The sequence below is a fragment of the Gopherus flavomarginatus genome, chromosome 20, assembly GCF_025201925.1.
Source record: "Gopherus flavomarginatus isolate rGopFla2 chromosome 20, rGopFla2.mat.asm, whole genome shotgun sequence".
Taxonomy (NCBI): Eukaryota; Metazoa; Chordata; order Testudines; family Testudinidae; genus Gopherus; species Gopherus flavomarginatus.
The window spans coordinates 15,899,462-15,912,485 of record NC_066636.1 but is presented as its reverse complement, the minus strand read 5'-3'; the positions used below and the strand labels follow the sequence as shown (position 1 = coordinate 15,912,485).

Here is a 13,024-nt window from a genome sequence, read left to right as displayed (position 1 = left end):
GTCCAGGCTATCCTTAGCTTTCCTCGACTCTTCACTCCATGTCAGGTCTGAAAATTTTTGGGCATGGCTGGATTTTGCAGGCAATGGATTCCCCAATATGCCTCCCTTGTAAAACCTCCACAGGAACTCACTCGATTCTCTGTGCCTAATCCCATGCCATGGCCACCTGAAGCAGACTCTGCCTTTGTTTCCCTCAAACAAGGTTTGGCTTCTGCCCCCGCTTTAGGGCTGCCAGACTATTCTAAACCTTTTACCCTTTTCTGCCATGAACAATCTGGATGTGCACTTGGAGTTCTCACTCAGGTGCACGGAGGCAAGAACCGCCCAGTAGCTTATTTCTCTGCCACTTTGGACCCTGTGGCCCAAGGCCTGCCTCCCTGCCTGCGTGCTGTGGCTGCCGCAGCACGCCTAGTCGAAATGTCTGAATCCCTTGTCCTTCGCTCCCCCCTTACTCTCATGGTCCCTCACTCTGTAGAAACTCTCCTGTTACAACGCAATACAAGCCACCTCTCCTCCGCTCGCCTTACCAGGTATGAACTTCTACTGCTGTCGGCCTCATATATCACTATAAAGTGCTGTTCTCAGTTAAATCCTGCCACTCTCCTTCCTTTGTCTAATGACGGTGATCCTCATGACTGCCTTGCAACTGTCTCTGCTATCACCGTCCCGCGCTCTGACCTTTCTGATGTCCCTCTCCCTAACTCTGACCTTGTTTTATTTACTGATGGTTCCTGTTTTCGAGACAACCAAGGTCATCTCCTCGCAGGATACACTGTAGCGTCACTCTCTGAAACCCTAGAAGCTGCGCCTTTACCTTCTGTAACCTCAGCACAAGTTACTGAGTTAGTTGCCCTCACCCGTGCCTGCTTTTTGGCAGAGGGACACTCTGCCACCATTTACACTGATTCCCACTATGCTTTTGGGGTTGTACATGACTTTGATACCCTCTGGCAAGCTCGAGGTTTCCTTACATCTGCCGGTACCCCTATTAAGAACGGCCCCTATATCGCTACTCTCCTGTATGCAGTTTTACTTCCCTCTGCCCTGGCTATTGTTAAGTGCCCTGTCCACTCGATGGCAGACGCTGGTGTTGCTAAGGGTAACGCATTTGCTGATGCCTCTGCTAAACATGCTGCTGCCATAGAACCTTCCCCAGATGCATTTCTAGGTTCCCTCTCTGTTTCTATACCACCGCCGTCCCTCACTGACCTCACCCTGCTCCAGGACTCTGCCCCAGAAACCGAAAAGGACTCCTGGGTTGCCCAGGGTTGCTCTCTACATCCTGATTCCCTTTGGCGTTCGTCTACTGGTACCTTTGTAGCCCCCTTTTCATTCTACCCATCGCTGGTCGCCTTGCTACACGGTGTTTCGCATGTCGGAAAGGAGGGAATGGTCTCTGCTCTAACTAAGGCGGGATGGTGGGCTCCCCATTTCAGCTCTTTTGCAGCCCGCCACTGTGCCTCCTACACCACTTGCCAAAGCCACAATATTGGTAAACCTGTAAAAGTGGCTCAGGGATTCCGGGGCTTGCCCCAAGCACCCTTCTTGCATTGGCAACTTGATTTTGTACAAATGCCCAAGTGTCAATGATATGAATTTATTCTGGTTATGGTATGTTTATTTTCTGGTTGGATTGAAGCCTTTCCTTGTCGCAAGGCTGACTCACTGTCCATTGCTAAATGTTTGTTAAACCATATTATGCCTGCCAAGGGAATTCCTGCCACTCCGTCCAGTGACGGGGGTACACACTTTACCGGACAAATTGTTCAACACTTGGATCGTATATTACATGTCACATACCTGCTGCACTGTCCCTACCACCCACAAAGTGCAGGTGCTGTGGAAAGGCGAAATGGTGTACTTAAGAATAAACTTGCTAAGATTTGTGACTCCACAGGGTTAAGCTGGCCAGCAGCTTTACCACTAGCCCTTATGGAAATGCGATCCACTCCATCCCAAAGGCATAAACTGAGTCCTTTTGAAATCGTTATGGGACGTCCTATGCGAACTGTGGCTACCATTACTCCAGTCCCAGACTTGAACTTGACTCACAGTACACGTCTTCAATATTTCAAGGGATTAATGCAAGCTGTAAGTCACTTCTGTTCACAGGTTCAAGCCGCCTGGCTGACGGAACCCACCTCTGACGCCTGCCACAACCTTGAGCCAGGTGACTGGGTCTACGTACGGCATCACCATCGAAAACACGCCTTGGAACCTCGGTGGAAGGGTCCTCATCAGGTACTGCTTACTACCCAGACAGCTGTTAAGCTCTCTGGCATCGCAGCGTGGATACATGCTTCACAGTGTAAGAAGACACCCTCCCCGGCGAACCAATCAACACCTCAGGACTGCACTGAGTCAGTTTTGACTCCAGAAGAAGACGTAGAGGAACAGCCTGCAATACCTTACAATCTACGCTCTCGTAAGGGTTGCCAGAAGCAGACGACGACCTAAAGCAAGGCCCAAGAAGCAGCAGTAGTGAGCCTAGTGCCTGCTGCCTGGTGGACATAAAACCGCGACTGCAGTTCCCTCAGTTGAGGTTGTCAGAACCAGAAGGGCCCTGCCTCCAACATGCACCTCTGGTGGCGCCTGTTCCTCGGCTGCTGGTATCTTAAGATCTGGGGAGCCCACAATGACAATTCTTTTATCCAGCAGCAAGTGTGGATAGCTCAGACCCTTAATATTTCTAAATGCTGGGTCTGCAGCCACATCCCAGCCCACTCTCAAGCTGGTGTTCCTGTCCTGGCAATCCCACTCAATTCCCCAGACCTCACTGGAGGACCTCGTCCATTTAACAAAACATGGAACAGCAATGGCACTTGGGAAGCAGTGGAAATAAATGTATCTAAATGGATAAGTGTGGTGGGGGGAAAAGGTCATTGGTGTTGGGTGTGTAATGGGACAGGGCTGGATCTGGGAAAAAGCCGTTGCCTTCAGCATATTGTGGCCAATGGTGTATGGGATTATTCAAACAAAACTAAAGAGTGGCAGGCTGGGTATGGGGTTATGAATTTTTTCCCAACCTGGGATCAAACAGAAAAATCAATCTCATGTTCCCCCTACAATAATCTTAGTAAAAATAATACAATCTTCCAATGTCATACAAACACTACCACTCCTCGTAAGGAGGATTACCCTATGCCCTTTGGAGGATATTACTCCTCATTTGCAGATACCTATGTAACAAATGGATGCAATCGACCCTTCCTGGCCTTAATAGGCTATCATTGGGTTTGTGGAACCAAAGCTTATACTGTATTACCAGCTAACTGGTCAGGTGTCTGTTATCCCGCCCAACTCTTCCCACAATTCCGGGTACTAGAGTCCCTCCCACGAGAACACCTCCGTAATTTCAGGCAAAAAAGAAGGGACTTACTAGATGCCCAATGGTATATACATAACATAAGCCCCTTAACTTGGGAAGAGGCCATTGGCACTTCATTTATCCCACTTGGGGGAGTAATACACCATGCAAAAAGACTCGTAAGGTTACAAGCAGTGGTTGAAATAATGGCAAATGAAACCGGAGAAAGTTTAAAAACCCTGGCCAAAGAAACAGGGGTGATCCGACAGGTGGCTCTCCAAAACCGTCAAGCATTAGACATAGTGCTGGCGGCCAAAGAAGGGACCTGTGCTCTCATTGGGAAAGAATGTTGTGTGTTTATACCTGACAATACCAAATGAGGGAATAGATCATGCTAGCCACTTAGAACAAATCGCATATCTTCCTTATGAAGAGCCAAGTTCTTTATGGAAGTGGCTAAGTAGCCTGTTCAGTTTCTCTGGCATAGGAAACTGGTTGTTTCAGGGAGCCCTAACTATCCTGTTTGGAATCTTAGTGATTTTTGTATGCTTTCAGTTAATCTCCTGTTGTATCCAGAATTGTGTCACCCAGATGACTGCCCCAAAACAGAGTGCTAATATGATGATTTTGAATATCACTGATGAACAAAGAGATAAGGAACGGTTAATTTGTGGAACCCAGTAATGGTTGGTCATGGCGTACGCCTGACCAAAAGGAGGGATTGTGAAAGTAGAATGAATTATATTGTAAGAATAGAAAGGATTAAAGAAATGTTGTCTGTACCTTTAAGCAAAATTGTTGGAATGTTGCAATCCAGGTGTCAGGAATACAGACATTAACATAGAACAATTGCACCGTTTAAGGGCAATTGGTGAAGTATTAGCCTTAGATCGATGAGTTAGTAAGGAAGTAGGATATGCATGCTGTGCCCCAGGTGAATTTTACTGTTTTGCTTTCTTTGTCCCTTTGTCTAATTCCCGCTCTTTTATCTGTATAAATAAGACTGTTTGGGCCTTGCATGGCCACTCACATATTCTGAATGTTATTGGTGGAGCGCTGTGCTAATAAACAGAGTGGTCTGACAAATTGTGAGTCCTGATTCTAACTTTGACACTGCTAAGTGGCCATTCTTTGGCGAGGAAGTGAGCAGGGACAAAAATCTACAGCGTAGCAAAGAAACAGCATGAAATTTTCTTTCTCTACCAGCCTGCCTGTCGCCTGGCTCCCAGCTGGAAACGCTTCTCAAAGCGGGGCCAGGACTATAACAAGAAGGGGGGCACCCCAAGACATCCCTCGTCTCACTCCCTGTCTGTCTCTGGCATCACGCCTAAGAAGACAAATCCTAAGAAGCCATCGGACTCCAGGGAAGAGCTCCTGACCTGAGAGTTTGGTCAGCAATCTGCTGGAGCATGCGGTGAGAAACTTTGCCTGAATCTAATACAGTTTGGTAAATTAAACACTAGTAAGTGTTTTATCTTTATTTTTCTTGTAACCAATCCTGACTTTTATGCCTCACTGCTTGTACTCACTTCAAATCTGTCTCTGGTTTACGTCTAATGGAGCTCCTCACCGCTTTAAACTATGTATGTACAGTGGAGTTCTTCCCCGGTTACACCAGAGTTACTCCTGGTTTACAATGGAGTATTTACAACCGAGTTTTGCCCATTTTACAATTAGGTGTTTACTGGTAGTGGCGGTACCCCCAGTTTGTGACAACATGTTTACAATGGATTTACGGTTTGCACCAGTGTCAGTGAGAGCAGAACCCGATCTGATATTTGAGGTTTAAAAAGCAAAGTAACTGCAACAGAATCTTCAGAAATTCATTGCTGTATTTTCTATCCAGCTAGGGAATGAAATTCTGACATTTGGTAGGAAGTTCAGGGGACTTCCTGGGGATGTTGGGGTCCTGTTTCCACTTTCCCTCCATAGAAGGTGTCTTGATCTTTCTCTCTCCTCCTTTCCGGCTCATTTCTCAGCATCCACCTCGAAGGCTTTGATCAGCACCCTCTGGACACTGGCAGTCACCTCATCCATGAAAGTCCTCAGCATCTTGTAAGTGGTGGCAAAAGACAGTGCTCCAGATGCCATGGAGCCCAGCACAGGAACAGAGCGCAGCACCTCCTTGGATAGCTTTGGCACCTTGCCACCTGCCTGTATCAGCAGCTGCACCACCAGGCTGTTGGAGATCTCCTTGGCCAGTGGTGCCTTGATAACAGCCTTCATCTGTCCCACCGGCTGCCCCACTTCTGCTGCCAGCTTCTCCAGAGAGTCATCATCCAGGCCAAAGCTCTTGCAGTAACCTTGCAGGGTCCTGGCCAGGATATCCACATCACAGGAGATCAGGAGCCCTGGGATGGGCGCGGTGTGGACACCACAGGCCACAGTAGAGATCAGCCACATCTGCTTCAGCATGGCAGCCTTTTTCTTCTCCAGGATGTGCAGGGAGATGTTGGGCAGGGCCATCAGGAAGGCGTGCCGCTTGTGGTGGCTCAGCTCCCTCTCCAGCTTCTCCCCCAGGAGGTGGAAGTCGTATTTGCTGAGATCAAAGGCCGAGAGGAGGAAGACCTGGGGCGAGTGAATGCCTTGGGCCCGCAGACCCTCCAGGCAATTCTGTCGGATCTCCTGCAGCACCCCCACCTCGCTGTAGCTGGATGGCCGGCGCCTGAGGGAGCAGTCCAGGTCTACATCCACCTTGGAGCGGACGAAGTAGAAACTCTTGTCCATGGCCTGGATGTGGCGGGCCAGAGCAGCGTGGTTGGCGGTGAAGCGCTGTGAGGCAATGATGAAGAAGATGTCATAGCGTGAGAAGCTGACCTGCTCCAGGTAGGCGTCGGGGTGGAAATTGGGTGTGCCTATCCCTGGTAGGTCCCAGATGGTCACTTTGGGGTACTGGGGATGCTGGTATGGAGTCGGCTCCCTGGTGGTCTCCACCACACCAGTGCAGGCAGCACCTGCATCCTCATCGCCCAGGCCCCGCAGGGCGTTGACAAAGGACGACTTCCCAGAGCCGGTCTCGCCCGTGATGCCCACATCCAGCTGGACGCTCTCCAGTGACTCCAGCATCTCCTGCAGCCTGGAGGCCACTCCAGCGAGGTTCCCCTCCTCAAAGGCAGTTTTCAGGGCCTCCAGCTCCTCCCTCGACAGCTTGATGATGCCCTCACTGCTCTGTGAGGCCATGTTGGCTCCGGCAAGCTGCTGCAGCCCCTGCCTTACAGAGGGAAAGACCAGTTCTTGTGTGAGTTCCTGGGAATGCTGAACCGCTGAAACCCTCATCTAGGTGTTTGTCTCAGGGCAGCTCCTCCCAGAGACCCAGCCCCATCCCAGCCTCCATCTCCTCTGGCCTGGCCTGTGGCAGCTCCCGCCCCTCTGACCTCCCAGAAATCCAGTTCCCACTCAGCTGAGATTCCCACCATGGCCTCCATCTCCTCCATCCTGGGCTATCACAGCTCCTACCGCTGCCTCGCTTCCAGACCTCCCCTCAGCTGGGATTTCCCACCCCCACCAGCCTCCATGTCCTCTGGCCTGGCCTGTGGCAGCTCCCGCCCCTCTGGCTTTCCAGAGCATCAGACACCAGCATGGGCTGGCTGGGGGGGATGGTGTGGGCTTGAAGCAAGAGCAGAAGTGAAGCCATTTCTGCTGCACCAAAGGGTCATGTGAGGAAACGAGCAAGGAGGAATCTTTCACCAAGGCCAGCGCCACAGAATGGGGCAGAGCCATCAGCGAGGAAGTTGGTGACTCCCAGTGGGGCTGAGAGAAGATGGAAGCTGAGGGTCAGACTGAGTGAAGATCCCTTACTCTGACAGTTACATTATTAAAGGTGAAAGTCCCACCCCGCTCTAACCACTAGACCCCACTCCACCCCCAGAGCTGTACATCGAACTCAGGTGTCCTCACTCCCAGCCCCTCAGTTCCCTCACCCACCTGCCCTCCCCACGAAGCTCTGGGTGCGGAGATGGTTCTGGCTAGGGTTGTTTAACACACCGGGAAACCAACTTCTGCCCGCACCTCAGAGCGGGTTACTCCCATTCACACCGTGCTGGCCTCTGTCCCTGGCTCTGCCGGAGGGTCCCCCAGTATCTTATCCCCAGGTGTGTCTGCCATGGAATATGATCACATCTTATAGCCACATGCTGATTGGCTGACTGTGCCTTCTTATGTGATGTCAGTGGCTGTGGTGCAGTGCCACCAGACTCATCAATGATTTGCATAAAGGATATCCCTTTGCCTATTCGACATATAATGGGTATCCCTCCTCCCAATATGTGCATAAGACAGGGCAGAGCAGGGAAGGCAGAAACAAAACAGTTAGTGCCTCTTCTCCTTCAAATCATAAAGCTGCCCTTAAATCGTCCATTTCACCTGAGCATCTGCAAGCTCTTAATGAGCCTTAATTAACTAACCACAGAGTTAGAAGTGAAATTAAAAATGACGTGCAAAACAGGGGACCCACTCCAAGGCTCCTTTCCCCTGCCAGAGCATTGCAAAGGGGCCTTGGTGTAATGGGGAATCAGGCCCTCAATGGTGAAAAGATGCCTGGTAGGAACCCCAGCTGTGGAGCAGGAACCCATGGTGCTAGGTGCTGTACACTGGGTACAAGGTAGCATCCAGGGGCCCTGGCCATTGACCAGGACCCCTCCTGCTGGCATAAGGTGTGTCTACACTGAAGCACTATAGCAGTGCAGCTGTGCGACTGTAGTATTTGAAGTATACACATGGGCAGTGGACATAATAGGTTAGGGGGAGTTTTCACTTTATTATGCTGCATGCAGGTTCCGGGGCAGCTGAGGAGGCGGTATCTGCTATTCAGCTTCCTGGGTTCACCAGTCATCTCCCTGGACTCCAGAGAGAATAATGATGAGCCCCAGAAGCTGAGTAACACATACCAACTCCTCAACTGCCCCAGAACTTGTATGGGGCATCTCAAAGCTTCTTCAGATAAAAGTGAGAGGCTTTTCCTGCAGCAGCTTGGGCTCTGGGGAGGTGTGACACTGGCCCAGGGCAGCTCTGGGCAGGTGGACGATGGGGCCTCGGGACACCTTTAGGCGGTGTGGGGCAGGCTCAGGGCTTTGACTGCCCCAGGGTAGGGACATGGGCAGAAGAGACAGAGCCAGGGGCCACCCATGAGTATACACAAGCCCTTATTTAGCACGGACATTGTGTGTTCAGTCTGGTGATCTATTTACCTCCCTAATCCTGTTTTACAGGTCTCCCACCACGTTAACTGCTCACGTCAAGCCAAGCCTACAGTCCAATGCCTTTTCTTTTCTTTTCTTTTCTTTATTAACATTCCGTTCATTGGCACCAGAGCCCTGTCTTTCAGTGCTTTCTTTTTAACATTCATCCCCCAGCAAGACATACCCAAAACCACAATCATCTTAATCATTTGAACCACGCAATGAACCCCCTCCTAGCGTGGGCCTCTATAAAGCAGGGCCGCCCGGGGGGGGGGGCAAGTGGGGCAACTTGCCCCAGGCCCCCACAAGAGTTTTTCAGGGCCCCTGGAGCAGGGTCCTGCACTCGCTCTGGGGACTCTGGAAAACTCTCGCAGGGCCGTGGCCCCTGGAGCTTCTTCTGCTCTGGGTCTTCTGTAGCGGGAGTCCTTCCACTCCAGCGTGGAAGGACCCCCCACCACCGAATTATCACCAAAGTGGGACCTGCCGCCAAAGTGCTGGGTCTTCAGTGGCAATTCGGCAATGGGGGGGCCCCCGCCATAGGTCTTCAGGGTACTTTGGCGGCAGGTCCCGGAGCTGAAAGACCTCTTGCCACTGAATTACCGCCAAAGCAGGGGCCGCCCTGCCGCCGAAGACCCCAGGCCCCCTGAATCCTCTGGGTGGCCCTGCATACGTACAGCTATTCCCTTATGGGAAGGGGAATCAAATATACCACTAGAGGGCACTTTTATACTAGTATACACTAGGTGTGTCCCAGTATAACTTATCTGGTGATCAGGCCAATCATCTACCCCAAGAGTTATACAGTAGAACCTCAGAGTTACAAACACCAGCGGTAAGAACTGACCAGTCAAGCGCACACCTCGTTTGGACAGGAAGTATGCAATCAGGCAGCAGCAGGGACAAAAAAAAGAAAATGGAAATGCAGGCCAGTACTGGTAAACGTAAACTACTTTAAGAAGAAGGGAAAGCAGAATTTTTCTCTGCACAGTAAAGTTTCAAAGCTGTATTAAGTCACTGTTCAGTCGTAAACTTTTGAAAGAACAACCACAGTGTTTGGTTCGGAGTTACAAACCACCTCCAGTCCCACCGTGCTCACAACTCGGAGGTTCTCCTGTATGTGACGAACTGGGACTGTTCTTAATGTGGTCTTTGAATGTTGAGTGGGGAGTGTTGGCCTAGGAGGACGGTCTGCACTGGGGGATGGGACACTGGCCTTGAGGGAAGATACCTGAGCATGTAAGGTGAGAATCCAGGAAGGGGTTAGAGGCCAGGTGACACCTCTGCCCGGGAAGCTGAACAAAGGCTGGGGGAGGAGACACTGGGGAGGGAGAGGGTTTCACGATCTGACTGGGGAATGGAGGGAAGCTGAGACGGGGCTCTGGTTCCCCAATGGGGCTGTGGTGCCCCTGGGACCCCAAGATCAAGGCCGGCTCTAGCCATTTTGCTGCCCCAAGCACGGCTGCACGTCGTGGAGCGCGCTCTGCCGCTTGCTGGTCCTGCGGCTCCGGTGGACCTGCCGCAGGCATGCCTGCGGAAGGTCCACCGGAACCACCTACAGCCCTCCCGGCAACCGGCAGAGCGCCCCCCGCGGCATGCCACCCCAAGCACACGCTTGGCGCTCTGGGACCTGGAGCCGGCCCTGCCCAAGATGGACCTAATGGGGGAGGATCCTGTTGTCTGTGCCTTCAAGACCTGTCTTGGACTGTGTTCCTGTCATCTAAATAAACCTTCTGCTTTACTGCCTGGCTGAGAGTCACGGTGAATCACAAGAAGCCGGGGGTGCAGGGCCTCTTGTCCCCCCACACTCCGTGACACTGTACCAGGACAAGAACTGTGGACAGACCTGGCCTCAGGCCAGAGGTAATTAAACTATCTGTGAGACCTTATGCTGAGCAGTGCACTCACACAGATCCTGGGCGTTAACTCCTTCCCTTCTCCCCCGCCAGGACAGGAGCACTCAGCACTGGGCTCAGCCTCTGGTAGGACAGGGGCCTGGACAATGTAAGGGGAGTCCCAGTGGCTCTGAGAGAGGGACATTAGATTGGAGAGGGGAGCACATAAAAGGAGGGGGCCAACCTCCCATTTCCCCTCACTCTGCTTTTAATTGCGCTTCATGTACCAGTGGGCAAGAGCGGCGAGTTGTATGGACCTGTGGTGCCCGAGCTCCAGAAAATTCAGAGCCCAGGGTGTGTGTGTGTGTGGGGAGGACTAGGACCCATTCTGGGTGTGACGTTGCAGTCTATATAATTTTATACAGATATGCTAATGAGTGAATATAATGTAACTGGAATATGCTTCATGCAAAAGGTCTCTTGTAAGGTATCATTACAAAGCTTATAATCTACTGAGTGTGGCCATCCTATTTGTATAAATGTACCACTCTTGTCTCTGAAACTAGAAATATGGAATATAACTCTGAGAGCCTATTGTTATTATGCAAAGTGTGGGCCATTAATGGTGGTTTGGAATCCTGATGACTCCCATTAACCAGGACAATTGTCTGCAGATGGCTGTGTTTTACCTGTAAGTCTTCCTGTATACGTGTGTGCTGGCAAGTGAAGTCTTGCAGTGACATGTGATCATGTCACCTGAACTGGAATCCATCTTTAACCTGTTGTCTTTCCATTGAGAAGGAGGAGTGGGAACCCGGAGAGGGACAAAGGATTCCCGCCTTATGCAAAAGATGTATAATGGGAAGTAGGGCCGGTACAACCTATTAGGTGACCTAGGCAGTCGCCTAGGGTGCTAGGATTTGGGGGGTGGCATTTTCTTCGGCAGCGGCGGCCAGATCTTCGGCCACCCCAGTCGCCGCCAGCATTTAGGCAGAGGGAGCTGGGGCGGGAGGGCCGCCTGCAGCAAGTAAGGGAGGTGGGGCTGCACGCAGGGGAACTCCCCGCCCCAGCTCACCCCTGCCCCGCCTCCTCCCCGAGCACGCCATCGCTGCTTCACTTCTCTCACCTCCCAGGCTTGCGGCGCCAATCAGCTTAGGCGCTGCAAGCCTAGGAGGTGGGAGAAGTGAAATGGCGATGGCGCGCTCGGGAAGGAGGCGGGGCAGGGGTGAGCTGGGGCACAGGGGGGTGCCTCAGGGCAGAGGGGTGGTGGGCAGCTGCCACAGGAGGGACGCCTCAGGGTGGAGTGAGGGAGCTGCTCTGGGGGGGCACCCCAAGGCAGAGGGGGGGAGCTGCCACGGGGGGGGTGCCTCAGGGCAGGGGCTCGGGGACAGGGGAGGGCGCAAGGTGGAAGTTTCGCCTAGGACAGGGTGCTGGAGTTCTGAGCTGGCAGGAAAAGCAGGGGTAGAAGTGGTCTTGGCACATCATGTGGCAGCTCCCAAGGGGGTTTCTGTGATCCAACCCGTCACACTGGGCACCACCAAAAATTATACAAACCTGCCGCCCTTGCCAGTGGGGTGTAGGATAAATCTGGCTGGGGACCTGCAGGATGCTCTGTCCAGTGTTAATAAGGGTCACTCTAAAAGGCGATCACTCAGAGGGGTAGTGGGAGTAGGGGTGGGGGTGCATCCTTTTGAAACTTGTCCCTAACAATTATATCCTGCATTTCTATGCCACCTTGCATCCGAAAAGATATGAAAGGACTTTGCAGATTGCACATATAAACTCTGGGGTAGGACACAGCAGCTGTTTAATAGCACAAAACAACACTGCACAATGGCTTAGGTCAGAAAGGGATGACGGATCCTGTATCCAGTTTAAGCTAGTTCAGGAAGCTGATTGCAATTGCCCAAGGTGGAACACAGCCAGGACACTGACTTCATATCCCCTCCTCTTGAGAAAAATCCTGTTAGCTCTTTAATGGGAATTGCAAGTGATCCAGACCTTGATTTCATCCGGTAGGTTCATGACACCAAACCCTGGCACCATGCTGGGCTTCTCTCCAGTGTTGACTCAGGAAAGGAGCCTGAGTCACTCCTTCCGTTTCCAGTACCAGCTGGGTTTTCCCTGGTGGGATCTCACCTCCACATTAACTTTGTTCTGCTGGTGCAATCTGATGAGACTGCAGCCCAAGGCTGTACGGCTGTGAGCACAAACAGGGGCAGGACCTCTTTAAGGGACTGATTTGGCTCATCTTGAAATCAGTGCCAAAGTTCCCATGGACTTTAACGGCAACAGGATTGGACCCTTATTTCTTGACCAGCCAAATGGACCCTGAGCGTGGGCACTCTGTCCTGCTACAACATGCTGAGCAAGTTCTCTGGAGTCTGGCTTACAGATTTGCTGCCTGTGGGCAGAGCCGCCCGGGGGAGGGAGGGGGGCCAATAGGGGCAATTTGCCCCAGGCCCCACAGGGGCCCCCATGACAGGTTTTTGGGGACCCTGGAGCGGGGTCCTTCACTCACTCTGGGTGCCCCGGAAAATTCTCGCGAGGCCCGGGCCCCCAGAGCTTCTTCCACTCCAGGTCATCATCAGCAGTTCGGGGGGTCCTTCCGCTCCGGACGCTGCCAAAGTGCCCCGAAGACCCACGGTGGGGGGTCCTTCCTAGGATGACCAGATAGCAAGTATGAAATATTGGGACAGGAGGTGGGC

At 52.1% G+C, this 13,024-nt stretch overlaps 1 protein-coding gene across 1 annotated transcript; it reads right to left on the bottom strand.

Moving 5' to 3' along the window:
- Positions 1-5,275: 5,275 nt before the first annotated feature.
- On the bottom strand, positions 5,276-7,336 carry LOC127037795 (interferon-inducible GTPase 5-like). The gene is made up of 2 exons (XM_050929889.1): positions 7,316-7,336; positions 5,276-6,514 (listed from the first exon to the last, which is right to left on the bottom strand). Exons 1-2 carry the CDS (start codon positions 7,334-7,336, stop codon positions 5,276-5,278), a joined length of 1,260 nt encoding a protein of 419 aa, XP_050785846.1.
- Positions 7,337-13,024: the final 5,688 nt, after the last annotated feature.

Excerpts from the sequence above, each read along its gene's own strand:
- LOC127037795 (XM_050929889.1), bottom strand. The coding sequence starts at position 7,336 with ATGGGAGTAACCCGCTCTGAG. Across the intron at positions 6,515-7,315 it reads TGGGAGTAACCCGCTCTGAG|GGGCTGCAGCAGCTTGCCGG; the intron begins GTGCGGGCAGAA and ends TCTGTAAGGCAG.